General features: G+C 53.8%; 1 protein-coding gene across 1 annotated transcript in view; it reads right to left on the reverse strand.

Annotated features, from left to right (window-relative positions):
• Positions 1-262: 262 nt before the first annotated feature.
• The window catches only part of LOC116958700 (glycogen [starch] synthase, muscle), a 74,638-nt gene continuing 49,663 nt past the window's right edge, over positions 263-25,237 (reverse strand). The window contains exons 10-16 of the mRNA XM_076057289.1: positions 22,046-22,124; positions 15,595-15,708; positions 14,162-14,288; positions 13,455-13,550; positions 9,300-9,463; positions 3,750-3,830; positions 263-3,135 (exon numbers count right to left, since the gene is read on the reverse strand). Coding sequence (XP_075913404.1) covers positions 2,674-3,135; positions 3,750-3,830; positions 9,300-9,463; positions 13,455-13,550; positions 14,162-14,288; positions 15,595-15,708; positions 22,046-22,124 — 1,123 coding nt within the window. The 3' untranslated portion in view covers positions 263-2,673. The remainder of the gene's footprint in view (positions 3,136-3,749; positions 3,831-9,299; positions 9,464-13,454; positions 13,551-14,161; positions 14,289-15,594; positions 15,709-22,045; positions 22,125-25,237) is intronic.

Raw genomic sequence — 25,237 nt, forward strand, 5'->3', positions numbered from 1 at the left:
CTCACTCACTCAGCCACTCACACACTACTCTCACACACACTCACTCATACACTCACTCACCCACTCACTCACCCACACACTCAACCCAATCGCTCACTCACCCACTGACTTGTTCAAGGCGGCCGTGTTTACTAAACTATAAACTAAACTCTTTTTTTTATTTGTAGCAGCTAAGGCCCACCGAACTATGTAGATCTTTTTCAGAAGTGGCCTGGCAATCACAAATGATAGCAGATCAACGAAGTGACTGATATCATCATCATCATCATCACGTGGAAATTTATTGCAGCAAATACTCTAAATGCACGATTCTAAACGTGCAGGGAAAAATCGGAGGATCCGCAGAAAAATCCACGTGACCGCGGGGAAAAAGAGAGAGAACACACAAACTCCAGATACACAGCAGCAGGCATCGTCAGCGTCAGGATCGAACCCACGATCCTCCTACGTACCAGGCGAGGTAGTCAACATCTCTGGGTGGATTTCGGTCACGGCACGAGCGATGTTGAATTACGTGGAGAGGTTCAGTCGCGCCGCCCACTCCCCTTTATTTTATCTTAGCACTCACGGACGCACGAACGGACGGACGCACGGACGCGCGACCGCACAGATGGACACACGGACGGACGCACGGATGCGAAGGCAGGCACGTCCGACGTCTCGAAAACTTGCGCCGTGGCGACGAGCGGAGGGCCACACCGCTGCACAGCGCCGCACCGACTCACTCGTTTGACGGGGCTGAGTTGACCGAGAGAGGGGCAGGGGAGGCCCCAGGTACCGGTTCAGAAAAATCACCGTCGCCGGCATTGGTGGTGGTGGTGGTGGCCGTGCGCGGGAATCGAATCCGGGTCGCTATGGTCCATAGCGCGGTGCAGCGGTAACCGGTAACCGCTACTCACGTGCGCGCACACGCACACGTGCATGCGATAGACGTTTTGCCCCTGCCCCTACTACAGTAGAAGCCCCATTTTTTTTATTTCCACGTGGCAATGGTGGGCATTTTAAACCCCATGACAGCATGTCGCTACGGTAACGGTGGCCATTTCAAACACCACAACGGTAGAATGTTGCTATGGTAACGGCGGCCATTTTAAACTTAAAGATGGTAGAACGTCGCTACGGTAACCATTTGAAACCCCATGAGAGTAGATTGTTGCTACGGTAACGGCGGCCATTTTAAACCCCAAGACGGTAGAATTTTGCTATGCTAACAGTGGCCATTTAAAATTGCACGACAGTAGATTGTCTCTACAGTAACCGTTTTTAACTCCTCGACAGTAGAATGTCACTACGGTAAAACGTGGCCATTTTAAACTGCACGACAGTAGATTGTCGCTACGGTAACCATTGCTAACTCCACGACAGTAGACTGCACGATGGGTAACGGCGGCCATTTTAAACCCCATGACAGCAGACAGTCGCTACGGTAACGGCGGCCATTTGAAACCCCATGACAGCAGACAGTCGCTACGGTAACGGCGGCCATTTGAAACCCCATGACAGCAGACAGTCGCTACGGTAACGGCGGCCATTTGAAACCCCATGACAGCAGACAGTTGCTACGGTAACGGCGGCCATTTGAAACCCCATGACAGCAGACAGTTGCTACGGTAATGGCGGCCATTTTAAACCCCATGACAGTAGACAGTCGCTACGGTAACGGTGGCCATTTTAAACACCATGACAGCAGACAGTCGCTACGGTAACGGCGGCCATTTGAAACCCCATGACAGCAGACAGTTGCTACGGTAACGGCGGCCATTTGAAACCCCATGACAGCAGACAGTTGCTACGGTAACGGTGGCCATTTGAAACCCCATGACAGCAGACAGTTGCTACGGTAACGGTGGCCATTTGAAACCCCATGACAGCAGACAGTCGCTACGGCAACGGCGGCCATTTTAAACCCCATGACAGCAGACAGTCGCTACGGCAACGGTGGCCATTTTAATCCCCATGACAGGAGACAGTCGCTACGGCAACAGCGGCCATTTTTAAACCCCATGACAGGAGACAGTCGCTACGGCAACGGCGGCCATTTGAAACCCCATGATAGGAGAATGTTGCTATGGTGGCGGCCATTTTAACACAACAGTAGAATGTCGCTACGGTAACCATTTGAAACCACATGACAGTAGATTATCGCTATGGTAACGGCGGTCATTTTAAACCCTAAGATGGTAGAATGTCGTCACAGCGAAGGCTGGCATTTTAACTTTGCTTTACTGCGGTCACTTCAACACCAAACATACGCGTTAACTACACACACACACACACGCGTGCGCGTTACCCATCACAACGCTACTACAGTAGCCATTATAACTATTTTAACTATTGTGGTGATGTCGGTGGTGGGGGTGGTTGTGGTGGTTGTGGAGGCTGTGGTGATGCCTGCGGTGATGGCGGTGGTTGCGGCGGTTGTGGTGGTGGCTGTGGTGATGCCTGTGGTGGTGGTGGTTGTGGTGGTTGCAGTGGATGTGGCTGCGGTGATGGCGGTGGTTGTGGCGGTTGCGGTGGTGGCTGTGGTGATGCCTGTGGTGGCGGTGGTTGTGGTGGTTGCAGTGGATGTGGCTGCGGTGATGGCGGTGGTTGTGGCGGTTGCGGTGATGGCGGTGGTGTTGGCGGTGACCATGGTGACATCTCCACCCCCGCCCCGCGCCCCTCCGCCCCTCTCTACTGCGCGAGCGAGTCGCTCGCTCTGACGGGGCCGAACCCCAACGGCGTGCGGATGTTGCGCCGATCCTTCTCCGCCTCCAGCTCCTCGTCGTAGTGCTCGTCGTCGTCATCCGCTCCACCTCCACCACCGCCTCCTCCTCGCCCTCTCCCACCTCGTCGCCCGCCGCCGTAGCAGTCGCCCTCCCCGTCGACGTCGTCGTCGTCGTCGTCGGCGTCGTCGCGAGCAAACTCCCCGTTGTCGCAGCCCACCCCGCTCTCGCTGCGGGCGTCCTCGTCCTCCTCGTCCTCGTCGTCGTCCCCGGAGCGGCTCCCCCTGGCCGACGACGAGGGCCCGGGGCTGCCGCCGCCGCCGCCGCCGTCGTCCGAACCGCCGGCGCTGCTGCCCCGCGGGCTGGAGGGGCGCGACACCGCCGGGGACGGGGGCACCGACGCGGGGCGGGGGTAGCGGAAGCCGGACGTCTGGTGCGGAAGGGGAGGTGGGGGTGGGAGAGGGGGAGACAAGAGGAGGAGGTGAGGGGGGGGAGTTTGTACGTGGCCAGCGCACCGCTCTATGAACCCGGCAAACCCGAGTTCCATTTGCGCTGTTGGCCACCAACACCGGCGATGGGTGTGGAGGGAGCGGAGGGAGGGGAGGGAGAGAGGGAGGGGTGGGAAGGAAGAAGGGAGGTAGTGGAGGGAGGGAGGGAGCAGAGAGAGGGGAGGGAAGAAGGGAGGGAGGGAGGTAGTGGAGGGAGGGGAGGGAGGGAGGGAGGGGAGGGAGGGAGGTAGTGGAGGGAGGCGTGGGAAGGGAGAGAGGAAGGGGAGGGAGGGAGCAGAGGGAGGGAGGGAGGGGAAGGAGGGAGCGAATGGAGGGAGGGGAGTGGAGGGAGGGAGGTAGTGGAGGGAGGGGAGTGGAGGGAGAGATGGAGAGGAGGGAGGGAGAGATGGAGGGGAGGGAGGGAGCGAATGGAGGGAGGGGAGGGGAGGGAGCGAATGGAGGGAGGGGAGTGGAGGGAGTGGAGGGAGTGGAGGGAGGGGAGGGAGGGAGGGAGCGAATGGAGGGAGGGGAGTGGAGGGAGAAGAAGGAGACTCACCTCCTCATACTCAGAGAGTTCGTACTTGAACGTGTCAGGAAAGGCCTTGGACAGGGCCATGTGACGAGCGTGGGAATAATACTACACACACACAGACACAAATTCCCCGTAAGCCTTGAAAGACTGTGGGGGCAAGTGGTGTTAGCGAGCACACACACAGTGAGACACAGCTACACACATGCAGAGTTACACACACAGCTACAATCACACAACTACACAATAACAACCACCATTCACCACTAAGTGGCGGTGACATCGCCACGACGCTTGTGCCAGGCCATGTCCACGGTGAGACCACGTGAAGTATCGAACGCCCGGCGGCAGGAGGTCACGGGGCAGACCCAGGTGCCACAGGTTGACTGACTGAGATGACTGAGATGACTGGCTGATGCACCACCTGTGCCCCCTAGTGTGGCAACCTGCTGTGCTTTAGCCACCCGGCACTCCGCTCGTTGTTGTGAGCGTCCCTCCTTCGTTGTTGTTGGAGGGCGACTTCCTCCAACTACCCAGTGGCGTCCTTCACGAGCCTCCTCCACAGAGGCCGATCTTGACACCGCTGGTACCAGTCATCGCAAAGTCCACTCAGCTCCACGTCCTTCTGTACCACGTCACTCCATCTCTTTTCTAGCCCGTGACGTGCCTGTTTAGCCCCCTCTATCAAGCCGAAACAAAAGCTGTTTGGGCATGCGGTGGCTGGGCATGCGGGCTACATGACCCAGCCAACGCAGCCTTGCCTGCTGGAGGAGCTCACTGAGGATTTGTGAGCTCCTCATACAATCCAGCCTGGTTAAACCCAGGATGGATCGTAGGCAGGCTAGCCTAAATGTTTATAACTGGCGAAGATGTTCCATTAGGGGGGAGTCCACATTTCGCAAGCGTAGAGAAGAGTGTGTGGAGCGACAGACCAGAGAGCTTCCATACAGCGTTACGCAAATGATGAAAAGATAATGATTCGGAGTGAGACCTCTGCTGTCAAACCGGAGCCAGTCATGAGCACACTGCCCATGTATGGGAAATGCTCCACTCCCTCCACAACTGCCCCATCACCAATTGGGAGTTGTGGGGGTGGAGTGTCCGATGGTACAAAATACCCAGGCAGGTGCTTAGTTTTGGTGGGGCTGATGGTAAGGCCCCACTTCTTAGTGGCACGCTCCAAGTTCAGCAGCACTGCCTCCAACTCCTCCTCTGAGTGAGGAGAAATCACCAGATCATTGGCATACGTAACATGGTTGAACAATAGGTAGCCGTCCCTTGACCGCACCCGGGCATCAATCACCCTCCGATTGTATCTGTACCAAATGGAAATTCCTCCGGTAGAACCATCGAAGGCTTCATGAACTACGTGGTCAAAATAGATGTTAAATAATGTGGGAGCCAGAAGACATCCCCGTCGCATGCTACGGTGAACAGAGAATGGCTCTGACTCCCGTCGACGTGGCTTTACCCGGGCCCACACACCATCATGAAGGTCCTTAATTATCTTGAGCAGAGTCAGGGACTCCGAAAGCACGAAGAACAACCCAGAGCCCAGGCCTACTGATGGTATAATAGGCCTTGACAAGGTCAATAAAGCAAAGATGTGGGTCTTGTTGAAATTCCCTACACCTCTGCTGTAGCAGGCGGGAAGAAAAAATGGCATTCGTGCAGGACCGCCCCTTCCTGAAACCACACCGGGGCTCCGCAAGCCTCTCCTCAGCGTGCCTGGCGAGGCGATGTTGAATAATCCTTGCTAGGACCTTTCCCGGCACGCTGACGAGTGATATGCCCCTGTAGTTGTTACAGTCTGTGCGGTCCCCCTTCTTAAAGAGGGGGACCACCAGGGCATCCTTCGAATCCTGTGGAACCCGTCCACTGGTCCAGACTGTTGTTATGATGTCATGTAGGACAGTCTGTGCACAAACGCCACCCTCCCTCAGCATTTCGCTTGGGAGATCATCTCTGCCCGCTGCCTTTCCTCGTCTCAGACTCCGGATCGCCTTTAGTACTTCCTCAACAGATGGCACCTCAGCCAGCCACTCACAAGGGGTGAAGACTTCTTCCAATATTTGAGGCACCGCAGCTTCGGCAGGGCCATCCCCATTTTGTCCCACGTTTTCCAGGCCGAGGGATTTTCCCTCCCCCAGGACCTCACAGAAATGCTCAGCAAATCTGCAAACCTGTTCCTGGGGGTCAGAGCTTGGATCACTGTTCTTTCACCGAATGATGGTGATAGGTGTGGCACTATAAGTAATTCTTTTGATGGAATTAAACAGCAATTTGTTATCGCAAGCCACTGAGGTAGACTCCATCTCCTCAGCAACCCGCGACCCCCACCCATCCTTGCAGCGCCTCACGGCTCTCTGAACCTCCGAGGGAAGGCTGCGGTAAGCCTCCTCACATTCTCTGACGTGGAATGCTGTAGACGATTAGAGTGGGCCTGTCGCTTTTTCTCAACCATCCTGAATACCTCCTCTGTCAGCCAGGGTCTCTCGGGAGGTCTGGACCGCGTACCCAAGGCAGCCATTGCAGCTGCATGAGTCACAGTCCTAAACCTCGCCCATTTCCCCTCGACATCAGGAGTGGGGGACGATGCAAACCCCAGCTGCAAGCTGTAATTAAATTCTTGCTTGCAACTTTCATCAGCTAGCCGAGACCAGGCCGCTATGGGTTTGAATGGGGTCCTGGGCATACACCCACCAACAGAGTGGAAGAATGGCAGGCGCATCTTACAGATGACAAGTCGATGGTCAGTGGGCAGATCAACTCCATGGCAGGTCCTGGTGTCAAAGACATGGGCCCGCATCTGCTGTTCCGTCGCTATGTAGTCCAACAGATCTTCTTGCTTGGACCCGCAGCGTGTTGGTAATTACAAGCCCATGGGCTGCACAAAAGCCTAGCAGCCTCCTGCCGTTGTTATTGAGCTGATCTGGCCCATGCCTTTCAATCACTCCAGACCAGGTGCCAGCATCATGACCAACTTGGACATTGAAGTCACCCAACAAGATGACTCTACCCCGAGGGGCCACTTTAGCCAGCACCTGTGACAGGAGGTCATAGAAGGCACTGACTCATCGGCTTTGCCTGCATCCCTCTACTGATGTTCGTGTTCTGTGGGGGCATAAGTAACCACGACTACCACTCCTCACCTCTGGTTGATGGGAAGGTGAGCCCAGCCTGGGGCTTACAGCTTCCCACACCTCACCACCACTCTCCCATGCCCCCTTCATTCTTTTGCTCAGAAGAAGAGCCACTCCCTGTTGTTTGGCAGTCTCCTGCCGCGAGAAGAGGACTGTCCACCCCTCATGGTGGCAGGAGCCATAGCTGGTCCACCGGACGTCCAAAATACCACAGAGATCCAGGCGATACTGGTCCAGCTCCTGACAGAAGAGTGGCAGCCTCTCCTCCGCAGTGAGCGTGTGATCATTCCACGTTGCCACACGTAGTGGTTTTTTGCTGTTTCTGGAGGAGCCCCGAGGGTAAGGATTCAGTCTCCTGGCTCCGCCAAATGGGGTTTGGCCAGGAGACGTCATGGATACCTGTCCCCCCGGGGCCTCTGGCACAAGCTTAATAATTAGATATATTTTTTTCATGGTTTAGTGGTTCTTGGATTGAAGGTGGAGGGGTTACCGGCTCCTCACACCCACCCAGAGCCCCCTTTGGCCGCTGTGGTGGCTACAAACGCCATGAGGGGAATGGCCAATCGCAATTGGCCCTCCCCCCATGGCACTGCCCAACACAGCGTTGCCGTCCTGCACCAACGAGGAGCTACACAAACACAGCTAAACACAGACACACACACAACGACACACACAGAGTTACACACGCATTACTGCAAACACAGCTACATGCAACACAGCTACACACACAGCTACACACAGACACACACACAATGACACACACACAGTTACACACACATTACTGCAAACACAGCTACATGCAACACAGCTACACACACAGCTACACACAGACACACACACAATGACACACACACAGTTACACACACATTACGGCAAACACAGCTACATGCAACACAGCTACACACACAGCTAAACACAGACACACACAACTACAAAAGACAAAGATCCCCCATATAGCCTTAACAGACTGTAGGGGCAAGTGCTGTTAGCGAGCACCTATGAAGGCCGGATCGGTACACGAGGGGGTGGGTGGCCAGCACCACGCCCGACCGCCTTTGTCTCCCTAGTGGCAATGTTTACACACCGCTCCAGGTACTCATTTGAGGCTGAGTCGACCTAGGGGAGGCCCGGGACCGGTTCAGATAATCGTCACTGGTGTTGGCCGTGAGCGGGAATCGAACCCGGGTTTCCAGGTTCATAGCGCAGCGCACCAACCGCTACACTACCGCTCCCCACTACTACACACACAGAGTTACACACACAGTAAGACACACAGCTACACACACAGAGTAACACACACACACAGATGAACACAGACACATACACAACTACAGTTACACACACAGTAACACAAATACAGCTACACGCTACACAGCTATACACACAGCTAAACACACACACACACACAACGACACACACAGAGTTACACACACATTACGGCAAACACAGCTACATGCAACACAGCTACACACACAGCTACACACAGACACACACAACTACACACACAGAGTTACACACACAGTAACACACACAGCTACACACACACATAGTTACACACACACACACACAGATAAACACAGACACATACACAACTACAGTTACACACACAGTAACACAAATACAGCTACACGCAACACAGCTATACACACAGCTAAACACACAAACACACACACAACGACACACACAGAGTTACACACACATTACGGCAAACACAGCTACATGAAACACAGCTACACACAGCTAAACACAGACACAACTACATACACAGAGTTACACACACAGTAACACACACAGCTACACACACAGAGTTACACACACACACAGATAAACACAGACACATACACGACTACAGTTACACACACAGTAACACAAATACAACTACACGCTACACAGCTATACACACAGCTAAACACACACACACACAATGACACACACAGAGTTACACACACATTACGGCAAACACAGCTACATGCAACACAGCTACACACACAGCTAAACACAGCTACACACACAGCTAAACACAGACACACACAATGACACACACAGAGTTACACACACAGTAAGACACACAGCTACACACACACAGAGTTACACACACACACACACAGATGAACACAGACACATACACAACTACAGTTACACACACAGTAACACAAATACAGCTACACGCTACACAGCTATACACACAGCTAAACACAGACACAAACACACGCAACTACACACGCAAAGTTACATAAACACAGCTACACACACACACAGTTAAGTAGATACAGACGCAGTTACACCGACACAAACTGGTATCTACCAAACCTCCCCTACCACCCATCCCCGACCCTGGCAATGCCCCTCAATCTGTGTACCCCCTCCGTCCACCCCCCCTCCATCGACCCCCTTCCGTGTACCCCCTCCGTGTACCCCCCCCCCCGCCGCGTACCTTGCCCAGGTATCTCCAGTCCAGCAGGTCCGAAAGGCGCTCCGTGCGGTTGCGCTGGATGATTCGCTGTCGCCGCGTCTGCTGCGAGAAGCTGTAGAGGAAGGAGGTGAGCTGGTTGCAAGACTCGTCCGCAGAACGGTAGCGCCGGTCCAGGATGTAGATCCCTGGTGGGGGGGGGGGGGGGCAGGGGGGGAGGTTCACGATGGCCGAGTCCGCGGGTTAGGCAGGGGAGGGTCGTGAGCGGCCGAGTTGGTGTGGATTGAAGAACTCGTGTGTGTGTGAGTCTGTGCTAAATTTTCCATCATGGTTGAGCGTTAATTAATTGAAGGTGGAGGGGTTACCAGCCCGTCGCACCCGTCCAGAGCCCCCGTTTAGCTACTGTGGTGGTCACAGATGCCATGAGGGGAGAGGCCAATCGGAAATTGGCCCTCCCCCCACAGCACTGTCCACGACAGCGTTGCCCGTCCGGCACCACGAGGAGGTAGGGGGTTGTTTTGCCGGAGACAGGCGTCAATGACGTCTCCTGGCCAAATCCTATTTGGCGCAGCCAGGAGACTGAATCTGTACCCTCGGGGCTCCTCCAGAAACAGCAAAAAGCCACTACGTGTGGCCATGTGGAACGTTCAAACGCTCACTGCGGAGGAGAGACTGCCACTCCTCTGTCGGGAGCTGGACCAGTACCGCCTGGATCTCTGTGGCATTCAGGAGGTCCGGTGGACCGGCTCTGGCTCCTGCCACCATGAGGGGTGGACAGTCCTCTACTCGGGGCAGCAGACTGAAAAACAACAGGGTGTGGCTCATCTTCTGAACAAAAGAATGAAGGGGGCGTGGGAGCGTGGCGGTGAGGTGTGGGAAGCTGTAAGCCCTAGGCTACTTTGGGCTCGCCTTCTCATCAACCAGAGGTGAGGAGTGGTGGTGGTGGTGGTGGTTATTTATGCCCCCACTGAAGACAAACATCGGTGGAGGAATGCAGGCAAGGCCGATGAGTCAGATGCCTTCTATGACCTCCTGTTACAGGTGCTGGCTAAAGTGGCCCCTCAGGTTAGAGTCATCTTGTGGGGTGACTTCAATGCCCGAGTTGGTAATGATGCTAGCACCTGGCCTGGAGTAATTGGAAGGCATGGGCCAGATCAGCTCAATAACAACAGCAGGAGGTTGCTAGATTTTTGTGCAGCCCATGGGGCTTGTAATTATGAATACGCTGTTCCAGCATCGGCGCATCCACACAACATCATGGATGCATGCCTGGTCCAAGCAAGAACATCTGCTGGACTACATGGTGACGGAACAGCGGATGCGGGCCCATGTCCTTGACACCAGGACCTACGGTGGAGATGATCTGCTCACTGACCATCGACTTGTCATCTGTAAGATGCGCCTGCCATTCTTCCACTCCAGTGGTGGGTGTACACCCAGGACCCCATTAAAACCCTTAGTGGCATAATCTCAGCTAGCTGATGAAAGTTGCAAGCGAGAATTTAATCAACACTTGCGGCTGGGGTTGGCATCGTCCCCCACTCCTCCTGGTGTCGAGGGTAAATGAGCGAGGTTTAGGACTGTGGCTCATGCAGCTGCAATGGCTGCTTTGGGTACGCGGTCCAGACCTCCCCATAGACCCTGGCTGACAGAGGAGGTGTTCAGGATGGTTGAGAAAAAGCGACAGGCCCACTGTCATCGGCTACAGAATCCCACGTCGGAGAATGAGGAGGCTTATCACAGCCTTCGCTCAGAGGTTTGGAGAGCCGTGAGGCGCTGCAAGGATGGGTGGTGGTCACGGGTTGCTGAAGAAATGGAGTCTGCCTCAGTGGCCCGCGATCACAAATCACTCTTTAATTCCATAAAAAAAGTAACCTGCAGCGCCACACCTATTACCATCATTAGGGGAAAGAACAGTGATCCAATCTCCAACCCCCAGGAACAGGTTTGCAGATTTGCTGAGCATTTCTGTGAGGTCCTGGGGGAGGGGACATCCCTCAGCCAGGAAAACATCGTGGCACAAAATGGGGATGGCCCTACCGAGGCTGCAGTGCCTCAAATATTGGAAGAAGAAGTCACCCCGTGTGAGTGGCTGGCTGAGGTGCCATCTGTTGACGAAGTACTGAGGGCGATCCAGAGTCTGAGAACAGGAAAGGCACTAGGCAGAGATGATCTCCCAAGCGAAATGCTGAGGGAGGGTGGCGTTTGTGCACAGACTGCCCTACATGACATCATAACAAGTCTGGACCACTGAACAAGTTTCGCAGGACTGGAAGGATGCCCTGGTGGTCCCCCTCTTTAAGAAGGGGGACCTCCCTCTTAAAGAAGGGGGACCGCACAGACTGTAACAACTACAGGGGCATCTCACTCCTCAGTGTGCCGGGAAAGGTCCTGGCAAGGATTATTCAACATCGCCTTGCCAGGCACGCTGAGGAGAGGCTTGCGGAGCCCCAATGCGGTTTCAGGAAAGAGCGTTCTTGCACAGATGCCATATTTTCTGTCCGTCTGCTACAGCAGAGGTGTAGGGAATTCCAACAAGACCTACATCTCTGCTTTATTGACCTGGTCAAGGCCTATGATACCATCAGTAGGCCTGGGCTCTGGGTAGTTCTTCGTGCTTTCGGAGTCCCTGACCATCTGCTCACGATCATTAAGGACCTTCATGATGGTGATCGGGCCCGGGTAAAATTATGTGGCCGAGAGTCAGAGCCATTCCCTGTTCACCTTGGGGTGCGACAGGGATGTACTCTGGCTCCCACATCATTTAACATCTATTTCGACCACGTAGTTCGTGAAGCCTACAATAGCTGTACTGGAAGAATTTCAATCTGGTACAGATACAATGGGAGGCTGATCGATACCCGGGTGCGGTCAAGGGATGGCTCCCTATTGCTCAACCATGTTACGTATGGCGATGATCTGGTAATTGCTGCTCACTCAGAGGAGGAGTTGGAGGCTCTGCTGCTGAACCTGGAGCTTGCCACTAAGAGGTGGGGCCTTACCATCAGCCCCCACAAAACTAAGCACCTGCCAGGGTATTTTGTACCATCGGACACTCCACCCCCACAACTCCCAATCGGTGATGGGGCAGTTGTGGAGAGAGTGGAGAGTTTCCCATACCTGGCCAGTGTGCTTATGACTGGCTCCAGTTTAACAGCAGAGGTCTCACTTCCTAATCAGTTGAGTGGCAATATCTTTTCATCGGTTGCGTAATGCTGTGTGGAAGCTACCTGGTCTGTCGCTCCGCACTAAGCTTCAGGTCTTCTCGGCCACAGTCATTCCCTCCCTTCTCTACGCTTGCGAAACGTGGACCACCCTAATGGAACATCTTCGCCAGTTAGAAACATTTAGGCTGGCCTGCCTACGATCCATCCTGGGTTTATCCAGGGTGGATTGTGTGAGGAGCTCACAAATCCTTGAAAGATCTGGGCAAAGTCCCACCACCCCCACCACCACCGCCACCACCACCCTCACCCCAACCCCCACCCCTCCCACCCTCACCACCACCACCACCACCACCCCCCCCACCCCCACCACCACCACCCCCACCACTACCCCAACCCCCACCCCCAGAAGCTGTGCCCCGCAACTTCACCGGCTGCTGTGAGCGGCGGCGTGGGCGGTGTGGGTGGCGTGGGTGGTGTGGGCGCTGTGGGTGGTGTGGGTGGTGTGGGTGGTGTGGGTGCTGTGGGTGGTGTGGGTGGTGTGGGTGGTGTGGGTGGTGTGGGTGGTGTGTGTGGTGTGGTGTGAGTGGTGTGAGTGGTGTGGGTGGTGTGGGTGGTGTGGGTGGTGTGGGTGGTGTGGGTGGTGTGGGCGGTGTGGGCGGTGTGGGCGGTGTGGGTGGTGTGGGTGGTGTGTGTGGTGTGGGTGGTGTGGGTGGTGTGGCTGGTGTGGGTGGTCTGGGTGCTGTGGGTGGTGTGGGTGGTGTGGGTGCTGTGGGTGGTGTGGGTGGTGTGGGCGGTGTGGGTGGTGTGGGCGGTGTGGGCGGTGTGGGTGGTGTGGGTGGTGTGGGTGGCGTGGGTGGCGTGGGTGGCGTGGGTGGTGTGGGTGGTGTGTGGTGTGTGGTGTGTGGGTGCTGTGGGTGGTGTGGGTGGTGTGGGTGGTGTGGGTGGTGTGGGTGGTGTGGGTGGTGTTGGTGGTGTGGGTGGTGTGGGTGGTGTGGGTGGTGTGGGTGCTCACCGTACGACATGGGGTCTGCTACGTGCTCCCCCATGAAGCAGCCGAAGCCGGAGAGGTTGGTGGAGATGCTCGGAATGCCCATGACGGTACACTCAGCTGCGTCACGGAGACACGCGGAGACACACAGAGACACACAGAGACACACAGAGACACGTGTAGAGACACACAGAGACACACAGAGACACGCGGAGACACGTGTAGAGACACACAGAGACACGCGGAGACACACAGAGACACGTGTAGAGACACACAGAGACACACAGAGACACGCGGAGACACACAGAGACACGTGTAGAGACACACAGAGACACACAGAGACACGCGGAGACACACAGAGACACGTGTAGAGACACACAGAGACACACAGAGACACGCAGAGACACACAGAGACACACAGAGACACACAGAGACACGTGTAGAGACACACAGCGACACGCGGAGACACACAGAGACACGTGTAGAGACACACAAAGACACACAGAGACACACAGAGACACGTGTAGAGACACAAAGAGACAGACAAAGACACGTGTAGAGACACAAACAGACAACGTGTAGAGACACACAGAGACACACAGAGACATGTGTAGAGACACACAGAGACACGTGTCTCTACACGTGTAGAGACACGTGTAGAGACACACAGAGACACGTGTGTCTCTGTGTGTCTCACACAGACGTGAACCCCCTGAGACCCCCCCACTCACCTGGTGTGTACCCCCAGGGCTCGTAGTAGGAGGGGAACACCCCGAGGTGGCAGCCGCGCACAAAGTCGTCGTAGTCCATGGGCAGCAGTGGGGAGGTGGAGGAGAGGAACTCCGGGTGGAAGATGATCTGGGTAGAGACCCAGACGCAGACCCAGACTCAGACCCAGGCCCATGCCCAGACGCAGACCCAGACCCAGACCCAGACGAAGACTCCCTGTCTCCCTGTCTCTCCGCCCCCCTGTCTGTCTCCCTGTCTCCCTGTCTGTCTCCCTGTCTGTCTCCCTGTCTCCCTCCCTGTCTCCCTGTCTCCCCGTCTGTCTCCCCGTCTGTCTCCCTGTCTGTCTCCCTGTCTGTCTCTCTATCTTCCCGTCTGTCTCTCTATCTGTCTCTCTATCTCCCTGTCTCCCTGTCTGTCTCCCCGTCTGTCTCACTATCTCCCCGTCTGTCTCCCTGTCTGTCTCTCTGTCTCCCCGTCTGTCTCCCTGTCTGTCTCCCTGTCAGTCTCACTGTCTGTCTCTCTATCTCCCTGTCTGTCTCACTATCTCCCTGTCTGTCTCCCTGTCTGTCTCCCTGTCTCGCTGTCTGTCTCTCTGTCTGTCTCTCTATCTCCCCGTCTGTCTCTCTGTCTCTCTATCTCCCCGTCTGTCTCCCTGTCTGTCTCACTATCTCCCTGTCTGTCTCCCTGTCTGTCTCTCTGTCTCCCCGTCTGTCTCACTGTGTGTCTCTCTATCTCCCTGTCTGTCTCCCTGTCTGTCTCTCTATCTCCCCGTCTGTCTCCCCGTCTGTCTCCCCGTCTGTCTCCCCGTCTGTCTCCCCGTCTGTCTCCCCGTCTGTCTCTCTATCTCCCTGTCTGTCTCTCTATCTCCCTGTCTGTCTCCCTGTCTGTCTCCCTGTCTCTCTCTATCTCCCTGTCTGTCTCACTATCTCCCCGTCTGTCTCCCCGTCTGTCTCACTGTCTCCCCGTCTGTCTCCCTGTCTCCCCGTCTGTCTCCCCGTCTGTCTCACTATCTCCCCGTCTGTCTCTCTGTCTCCCCATCTGTCTCCCTGTCTGTCTCCCTCCCTGTCTCCCCGTCTGTCTCCCCGTCTGTCTCACTATCTCCCCATCTGTCTCTCTGTCTCCCGTCTGTCTCCCTGTCTGTCTCCCTCCCTGTCTCCCCGTCTGTCTCCCCGTCTGTCTCACTATCTCCCCGTCTGTCTCCCTGTCTGTCTCCCCGTCTGTCTCCCTCCCTGTCTCCCCGTCTGTCTCCCTGTCTCCCCGTCTGTCTCACTATCTCCCCGTCTGTCTCACTGTCTCCCCGTCTGTCTCCCTGTCTGTCTCCCCGTCTGTCTTCCTCCCTGTCTCCCCGTCTGTCTCACTGTCTCCCCGTCTGTCTCCCTGTCTGTCTCTCCGTCTGTCTCCCTCCCTGTCTCCCTGTCTCCCCGTGACCCCTCACCTTGACCCGGTCCGCAGGGTCGTTGAAGATTCCGATGCGGCGAATGTTGCTGAGCACCGGGTCAGAGGCATCGTCCAACATGTTGTGTGTGCACACAGGGGGCAGAGACTGCCTCTGTCACAACAACAACCACAACAACAACAACGAATGAGTGCCTGGTGTAGCGGTGTGTGTGTAGTAGTAAGCATCGCCACTGGGGATACAAAGGCGGCCGGGCGTGGTGCTGGCCACCCACCCCCCTCTGTGTGTGCCACAGTGCCGGCAGCCTTCATAAGCGCTGCTGCTGCTGCCCGCTACTAACAGCACTTGCCCCGACAGTCTGAGTGGGCTACCTGGGGGAGCTTTACCTGGGCGCCATGGCAGCTAGGAGATGTTGACTACCTCGCCCGGTACGCAGGAGGTCGTGGGTTCGATCCCGACCCTGACGACGCCTGCTGCTGCTGTATATTTGTGTGTGTGGCTAGGAGATGTTGACTACCTCTCCTGGTACGCAGGAGGTCGTGGGTTCCATCCCGACCCTGACGACGTTAAGAATGTGTGTGTCTCTATCCGTGGTCACGTGGATTTGACTCCAGGCCCTCTGGGGTTTCCCCTCCACATTCAGAATCAACGTCACCACTCGCACAGAGCGTTTGGCCTCTGCTGTAAATGTCCACGTGATGATGATGATGATGACGTCAGAGCTGCTATCATTTGTGATGGGCCAGGTCGCTTCTGCAAAAGAGCTACAAAGCAGCTCAGTGCGGCTTAGCTGGTGAAATAAAAATATTGTTTAGTGTCGAGTATGGGTCTCTATTAGTATAGGTCTCTATGAGTGTGGGTCTCTATGAGTGTGGGTCTCTATTAGTAGAGGTCTCTATGAGTGTGGGTCTCTATGAGTGTGGGTCTCTGTGAGTATGGGTCTCTATGAGTGTGGGTCTCTATGAGTGTGGGTCTCTATGAGTGTTGGGTCTCTATGAGTGTGGGTCTCTATGAGTGTGGGTCTCTATGAGTGTGGGTCTCAATGAGTATGGGTCTCTATGAGTGTGGGTCTCTGAGAGTGTGGGTCTCTGAGTGTGGGTCTCTATGAGTGTGGGTCTCTGCGAGTGTGGGTCTCTATGAGTGTGGGTACTCTATGAGTGTGGGTCTCTATGGGTGGAGAGTTTCCCATACCTGGGCAGTGTGCTTATGACTGGCTCCAGTTTAACAACAGAGGTCTCACTCCGAATCAGTCGAGCGGCAATATCTTTTCATCGGTTGCGTAACGCTGTGTGGAAGCTACCTGGTCTGTCGCTCCGCACTAAGCTTCAGGTGTTCTCGGCCACGGTCATTCCCTCCCTTCTCTACGCTTGCAAAACGTGGACCCCCCTAATGGAACATCTTCGCCGGTTAGAAACATTTAGGCTGGCCTGCCTACGATCCATCCTGGGTTTAACCAGACTGGATTGTGTGAGGAGCTCACAAATCCTTGAAAGATCTGGGCAGGGTCCCATCGGTGAGCTCCTCCGGCAGGCAAGGCTGCGATGGCTGGGTCATGTAGCCCGCATGCCCAGCCACCGCATGCCGAAACAGCTTTTGTTTGGCCGGATTGAGGGGGCTAAGCGGGCGCGGCACGGGCTAGAGAAGAGATGGAGTGATGTGGTACAGGAGGACGTGGAGCTGAGTGGACTTGCCGATGACTGGTACCAGCAGTGTCAAGATCGGCCTCTGTGGAGGAGGCTCGTGAAGGATGCTACTGGGCAGTTGGAGGCAGTCGCCCTCCAACAACAACGGAGGGCGGAGGAGTGACGCTCAGAACAACGAGCGGAGCGCCGGGTGGCTAAAGCACAGCAGGTTGGCACAGTAGGGGGCACAGGTGGTGCATCAGCCAGTCATCTCAGTCAGTCGACCCGTGGCACCTGGGTCTGCCCAGTGACCTCCTGCCAGCGGGCGTTCGACACTTCACGTGGCCTCACGGTGCACATAGCCTGGCACAAGCGTCGTGGTGACGTCACCGCCACTTAGTGGCGAATGGCGGTTGTTGTTGTTGTCTCTATGAGTGTGGGTCTCTATGAGTATGGGTCTCTCTGAGTGTGGGTGTCTATAAGTATGGGCCTCTATAAGTATGGGTCTCTCTGAGTGTGGGTCTCTGAGTGTGGGTCTCTATAAGTGTGGGTCTCTATGAGTATGGGTCTCCATGAGTGTGGGTCTCTACGAGTGTGGGTCTCTATGAGTATGGGTTTCTATGAGTCTCTGTGGGTATCTATGAGTGTGGGTCTCTATGGGTCTCTGTGGGTCTCTCTGAGTGTGGGTCTCTATGAGTGTGGGTCTCTATGAGTATGGGTCTGAATGGGTCTCTATGGGTCTCTGTGGGTCTCTATGGGTCTCTGTGGGTCTCTGTGGGTCTCTATGGGTCTCTATGGGCCTCTGTGGGTCTCTGTGGGTCTCTGTGGGGCTCTATGGGTCTCTATGGGTCTCTGTGGGTCTCTGTGGGTCTCTGTGGGTCTCTGTGAGTGTGGGTCTCTGTGGGTCTCTGTGGGTCTCTGTGGGTCTCTATGGGCCTCTGTGGGTCTCTGTGGGTCTCTGTGGGTCTCTATGGGTCTCTGTGGGTCTCTATGGGTCTCTGTGGGTCTCTATGGGTCTCTGTGGATCTCTATGGGTCTCTGTGGGTCTCTGTGGGTCTCTATGAGTGTGGGTCTCTATGGGTCTGTGGGTCTCTATGGGTCTCTGTGGGTCTCTATGGGTCTCTATGGGCCTTTGTGGGTCTCTGTGGGCCTCTGTGGGTCTCTGTGGGTCTCTATGGGTCTCTATGGGTCTCTGTGGGTCTCTGTGGGTCTCTATGGGTCTCTGTGGATCTCTATGGGTCTCTGTGGGTCTCTGTGGGTCTCTATGAGTGTGGGTCTCTATGGGTCTGTGGGTCTCTATGGGTCTCTGTGGGTCTCTATGTGTCTCTATGGGCCTCTGTGGGTCGCTGTGGGTCTCTATGCGACTCTATGGGTTTCTATGGGCCTCTGTGGGTCTCTATGGGTCTCTATGGGTCTCTATGGGTCTCTGTGAGTGTGGGTCTCTAAGGGTTTCTATGGGTCTCTATGGGCCTTTGTGGGTCTCTATGGGTCTCTGTGGTTCTCTGTGGGTCTCTGTGGGTCTCTATGGGCCTTTGTGGGTCTCTGTGGGTCTCTGTGGGTCTCTAAGGGTCTCTATGAGTCTCTGTGCGTCTCTATGGGTCTCTGTGGGTCTCTGTGGGTCTCTATGAGTCTCTGTGGTTCTCTGTGGGTCTCTATGGGTCTCTGTGGGTCTCTGTGGGCCTCTATGGGACTCTGTGGGTCTCTGTGGGTCTCTGGGGGTCTCTATGGGTCTCTGTGAGTGTGGGTCTCTAAGGGTCTCTAAGGGTCTCTATGGGTCTCTATGGGCCTTTGTGGGTCTCTATGGGCCTTTGTGGGTCTCTATGGGTCTCTGTGGTTCTCTGTGGGTCTCTGTGGGTCTCTATGGGCCTTTGTGGGTCTCTGTGGGTCTCTGTGGGTCTCTAAGGGTCTCTATGAGTCTCTGTGCGTCTCTATGGGTCTCTGTGGGTCTCTGTGGGTCTCTATGAGTCTCTGTGGTTCTCTGTGGGTCTCTATGGGTCTCTGTGGGTCTCTGTGGGTCTCTATGGGACTCTGTGGGTCTCTGTGGGTCTCTGGGGGTCTCTGGGGGTCTCTATGGGTCTCTGTGAGTGTGGGTCTCTAAGGGTCTCTAAGGGTCTCTATGGGTCTCTATGGGCCTTTGTGGGTCTCTATGGGTCTCTGTGGGTCTCCGTGGGTCTCTGTGGGTCTCTATGGGCCTTTGTGGGTATCTATGGGTCTCTGTGGGTCTCTATGGGTCTCTGTGGGTCTCTGTGGGTCTCTGTGGGTCTCTGTGGGTCTCTGTGGGTCTCTATGGCACTCTGTGGGTCTCTGTGGGTCTCTGGGGGTCTCTATAGGTCTCTGTGGGTCTCTGTGGGTCTCTATGGTTCTCTACGGGACTCTGTGGGTCTCTGTAGGTCTCTATGGGTCTCTGTGTGTCTCTGTGGGTCTCTATGAGTGTGGGTCTCTATGGGTCTCTGTGAGTCTCTATGGGTCTCTGTGGGTCTCTGTGGGTCTCTGTGGGTCTCTGTGAGTGTGGGTCTCTAAGGGTCTCTATGGGTCTCTATGATTGTGGGTCTCTATGGGTCTCTGTGGGCCTCTATGGGTCTCTATGGGTCTCTAATGGGCCTCTATGGGTCTCTATGGGTCTCTGTGGGTCTCTGTGGGTCTCTGTTGGTCTCTATAGGTCTCCGTGGGTCTCTATGGGTCTCTGTGGGTCTCTGTGGGACTCTGTGGGTCTCTATGGATGTCTATGGGTCTCTATGGGTCTCTGTGGGTCTCTGTGGGTCTCTGTGGGACTCTATGGGTCTCTGTGGGTTTCTATGGGTCTCTGTGGGTCTCTGTGGGTCTCCATGGGTCTCTATCAGTGTGGTCTCTATAGGTCTCTATGGGTCTCTATGGGTCTTTATGGGTCTTTATGGGTCTCTGTGGGACTCTATGGGTCTCTGTGGGTCTCTGTGGGTCTCTATGAGTGTGGGACTCTAAGGGTCTCTGTGGGTCTCTATGGGTCTCTCTGGGTCTCTATGGGTCTCTATGCGTCTCTGTGGGTCTCTGTGGGTCTCTATGGGTCTCTGTGGGTCTCTGTGGGTCTCTATGGGTCTCTGTCGGTCTCTGTGGGTCTCTATGGGTCTCTATGGGTCTCTGTGGGTCTCTGTGGGTCTCTATGGGTCTCTATGGGCCTCTGTGGGTCTCTGTGGGTCTCTATGGGCCTCTGTAGGTCTCGGTGGGTCTCTATGGGTCTCTGTGGGTCTCTATGGGTCTCTGTGGGTCTCTGTGGGTCTCTGTGGGCCTCTGTGGGTCTCTGTGGGTCTCTATGGGTCTCTGTGGGTCTCTGTGGGTCTCTATGGGCCTCTGTAGGTCTCTGTGGGTCTCTATGGGTCTCTATGGGCCTCTGTAGGTCTCTGTAGGTCTCTATGGGTCTCTATGGGCCTCTGTGGGTCTCTGTGGGTCTCTATGGGTCTCTGTGGGTCTCTATGGGTCTCTATGGGCCTCTGTAGGTCTCTGTGGGTCTCTATGGGTCTCTGTGGGTCTCTATGGGTCTCTATGGGCCCCCTGTAGGTCTCTGTGGGTCTCTATGGGTCTCTGTGGGTCTCTATGAGTGTGGGTCTCTATGGGTCTCTATGGGCCTCTGTGGGTCTCTGTGGGTCTCTATGGGTCTCTATGGGCCTCTGTAGGTCTCTGTGGGTCTCCGTGGGTCTCTGTGGGTCTCTGTGGGTCTCTATGGGCCTCTGTAGGTCTCTATGGGTCTCTGTGGGTCTCTGTGGGACTCTATGGGTCTCTGTGGGTCTCTATGGGTCTCTGTGGGTCTCTATGGGCCTCTGTGGGTCTCTATGGGCCTCTGTGGGTCTCTGTGGGTCTCTGTGGGTCTCTACGGGTCTCTGTGGGTCTCTGTGGGTCTCTATGGGTCTCTATGGGTCTCTATGGGTCTCTGTGCTACACAGCTAATTGGGGCCTTACACCTGGCAAGATAAAAGTGGTTTAGTTTTAGTAGAGTAAAGTTTATTGTAGTAGAGTGTAAAATGTAGTGCAGAGTATAGTGTTGTATAGTATAGTGTATTATAGTGTAGTGTATAGTGTAGTGTATAGTAGTGTAGTGTATAGTGTAGTGTATAGTGTAGTGTATAATAGTGTAGAGTATAGTAGTGTATAGTGTAGTGTATAGTGTAGTGTAAAGTGTAGTGTACAGTAGTGTATAGTGTAGCGTATAGTAGTGTAGTGTATAGTAGTGTAGTGTATAGTAGTGTATAGTAGTGTAGTGTATAGTGTAGTGTATAGTAGTGTAGTGTATAGTGTAGTGTATATTGTAGTGTGTAGTGTAGTGTATAGTAGTGCAGTGTATAGTAGTGTAGTGTATAGTGTAGTGTAGTGTGTAGTGTATAGTAGTGTAGTGTATAGTAATGTAGTGTGTAGTTTAGTGTATAGTAGTGTAGTGTATAGTGTAGTGTATAGTAGTGTAGTGTATAGTAGTGTAGTGTATAGTGTAGTGTATAGTGTAGTGTATACTAGTGTAGTGTATACTAGTGTAGTGTATACTAGTGTAGTGTATACTAGTGTAGTGTATAGTGTAGTGTATAGTAGTGGTGTATAATGTAGTGTATAGTAGTGTATAGTGTAGTGTATAGTAGTGTAGTGTATAGTAGTGTAGTGTATAGTAGTGTAGTGTATAGTAGTGTAGTGTATAGTGTAGTGTATAGTGTAGTGTAGTGTGTAGTGTAGTGTAGTGTGTAGTGTAGTGTAGTGTGTAGTGTATAGTAGTGTAGTGTATAGTGTAGTGTATAGTGTAGTGTATAGTAGTGTATAGTGTAGTGTATAGTGTATAGTGTAGTGTATAGTGTTGTGTGTAGTGTATAGTGTAGTGTATAGTGTTGTGTGTAGTGTATAGTGTAGCGTGGTACCTGTGTGGCGAAGATTGCTCTCTTCATCAAGTTGAAGTCCTCTTTATCCAGCATGGTCTCCATGTCTGGCATGGAGCCTCTGAATATCACCGCCACAGTCACAGCCAGTCACTCTTAGTCACTCTTAGTCACTCATAGTCATAGTTACTCATAGTCACTCATAGTCATAGTCACTCATAGTCACTCATAGTCATAGTCACTAATAGTCACTCATAGTCATAGTCACTAATAGTCACTCATAGTCATAGCCACTCAGTCACTCATAGTCACTCATAGTCACTCATAGTCATAGTCACTCATAGTCATAGTCACTCAGTCACTCATAGTCACTCATAGTCACTCATAGTCTTAGTCACTCATAGTCACTCATAGTCATAGTCACTCATAGTCATAGTCACTCAGTCACAGTCACTCATAGTCACTCATAGTCACTCATAGTCTTAGTCACTCATAGTCACTCATAGTCATAGTCACTCATAGTCATAGTCACTCAGTCACAGTCACTCATAGTCATAGTCACTCATAGTCATAGTCACTCATAGTCACTCAGTCACTCATAGTCACTCATAGTCTTAGTCACTCATAGTCATAGTCACTCATAGTCATAGTCACTCAGTCACTCATAGTCACTCATAGTCAGTCACTCATAGTCACTCATAGTCATAGTCACTCAGTGACTCATACTCATAGTCACTCATAGTCAGTCACTCATAGTCACTCATAGTCATAGTCACTCAGTCACTCATAGTCACTCATAGTCTTAGTCACTCATAGTCACTCATAGTCATAGTCACTCATAGTCACTCATAGTCATAGTCACTCATAGTCACTCATAGTCATAGTCACTCATAGTCACTCATAGTCATAGTCACAGTCACTCATAGTCATAGCCACTCAGTCACTCATAGTCAGTCACTCAGTCACTCATACTCATAGTCACTCATAGTCACTCATAGTCACTCAGTCACGCATAGTCATAGTCACTCATAGTCACTCATAGTCACTCATAGTCATAATCACTCATAGTCACTCATAGTCATAGCAACTCAGTCACTCATAGTCAGTCACTCAGTCACGCATAGTCATAGTCACTCATAGTCACTCATAGTCATAATCACTCATAGTCACCATAGTCATAGTCACTCAGTCACTCATAGTCATAGTCACCATAGTCATAGTCACTCATAGTCACTCATAGTCATAGTCACTCATAGTCAGTCACTCATAGTCACTCATAGTCAGTCACTCATAGTCACTCATAGTCATAGTCACTCAGTGACTCATACTCATAGTCACTCATAGTCAGTCACTCAGTCACTCATAGTCACTCATAGTCACTCATAGTCTTAGTCACTCATAGTCACTCATAGTCATAGTCACTCAGTCACTCATAGTCACTCATAGTCATAGTCACTCATAGTCATAGTCACTCAGTCACTCATAGTCACTCATAGTCATAGTCACTCATAGTCATAGTCACTCATAGTCAAAGTCACAGTCACTCATAGTCACTCATAGTCACAGTCACCATAGTCAAAGTCACAGTCACTCATAGTCACTCATAGTCACCATAGTCATAGTCACTCATAGTCACTAATAGTCACAGTCACCATAGTCATAGTCACAGTCACTCATAGTCTGTATCTATGTATGTGTGTCTGTGTCTCTCTGCGTCTTGTCTGTGTGTCTGTGTGTCTATGTGTGTGTGTGTCTGTGTGTGTCTGTGTGTGTGTCTGTGTGGCCTCAAGGTGTACATGGCCTGGCACAAGCGTCGTGGTGACGTCACCGCCACTTAGTGGCGAATGGCGGTTGTTGTTGTGTCTGTGTGTGTCTATGTCTGTGTCTCTGTGTCTGTGTGTCTATGTGGCTGGGTCATGTAGCCCGCATGCGCAGCCACCGCATGCCTAAACAGCTTGTGTTCGGCCGGATCGAGGGGGCTAAACGGGCGCGGAACGGGCTAGAGAAGAGATGGAGTGATGTGGCACAGGAGGACGTGGAGCTGAGTGGACTTTCCGATGACTGGTACCAGCGGTGTCAAGATCGGCCTCTGTGGAGGAGGCTCGTGAACGACGCTACTGGGCAGTTGGAGGCAGTCGCCCTCCAACAACAACGGAGGGCGGAGGAGCGACGGTCAAAACAACGAGCGGAGCGCCGGGTGGCTAAAGCACAGCAGGTTGGCACAGTAGGGGGCACAGGTGGTGCACCAGCCAGTCATCTCAGTCAGTCGATAGTGTAGCGGTTAGCGCGCTGCGCTATGAACCTGGCGACCCGGGTTCGATTCCCGCTCACGGCCAACACCAGTGACGATTATCTGAACCGGTCCCGGGCCTCCCCTAGGTCGACTCAGCCTCAAAATGAGTACCTGGTGCGGTGTGTAAACATTGCCACTAGGGAGACAAAGGCGGTCGGGCGTGGTGCTGGCCACCCACCCCCTCGTGTACTGTTCCGGCCTTCATAGGTGCTCGCTAACAGCACTTGCCCCTACAGTCTGTTCAGGCTATACGGGGGATCTTTGTCTTTATCTTTGTGTGTGCCAGGAGATTGAATATCTACCCTCGGGGCTCCTCCAGAAACAACAAAAAGCCACTTCGTGTGGCCACGTGGAATGTTCGAACGCTCACTGCGGAGGAGAGGCTACCACTCCTCTGTCGGGAGCTGGACCGGTACCGCCTGGATCTCTGCGGCATTCAGGAGGTCCGGTGGACCGGCTCTGGCTCCTGCCACCATGAGGGGTGGACAGTCCTCTACTCGGGGCAGCAGACTGCCAAACAACAGGGAGTGGCTCTTCTTCTGAACAAAATAATGAAGGGGGCGTGGGAGCGAGGCGGTGAGGTGTGGGAAGCTGTAAGCCCCAGGCTACTTTGGGCTTGCCTTCCCATCAACCACAGGCGAGGAGTGGTGGTCGTGGTTACTTATGCCCCCACCGAAGACGAACATCCGTGAAGGGATGCAGGCAAGGCCGATGAGTCAGATGCCTTCGATGACCTCCTGTCTCAGGTGCTGGCTAAAGTGACCCCTCGGGATAGAGGTTTGCAGATTTGCTGAGCATTTCTGTGAGGTCTTGGGAGAGGGAAAATCCCTCAGCCAGGAAAACATCGTGGGACAAAGTGGGGATGATCCTGCTGAGGCTGTGGTGCCTCAAATATTGGAGGAAGTCACCCCTGTGAGTGGCAGGCTGAGGTGCCCTCTGTT

The sequence above is a fragment of the Petromyzon marinus genome, chromosome 80, assembly GCF_048934315.1.
Source record: "Petromyzon marinus isolate PM22_M1 ecotype Great Lakes invasive population chromosome 80, UKy_Petmar_22M1.pri1.0, whole genome shotgun sequence".
Classification (NCBI taxonomy): domain Eukaryota; kingdom Metazoa; phylum Chordata; class Hyperoartia; order Petromyzontiformes; family Petromyzontidae; genus Petromyzon; species Petromyzon marinus.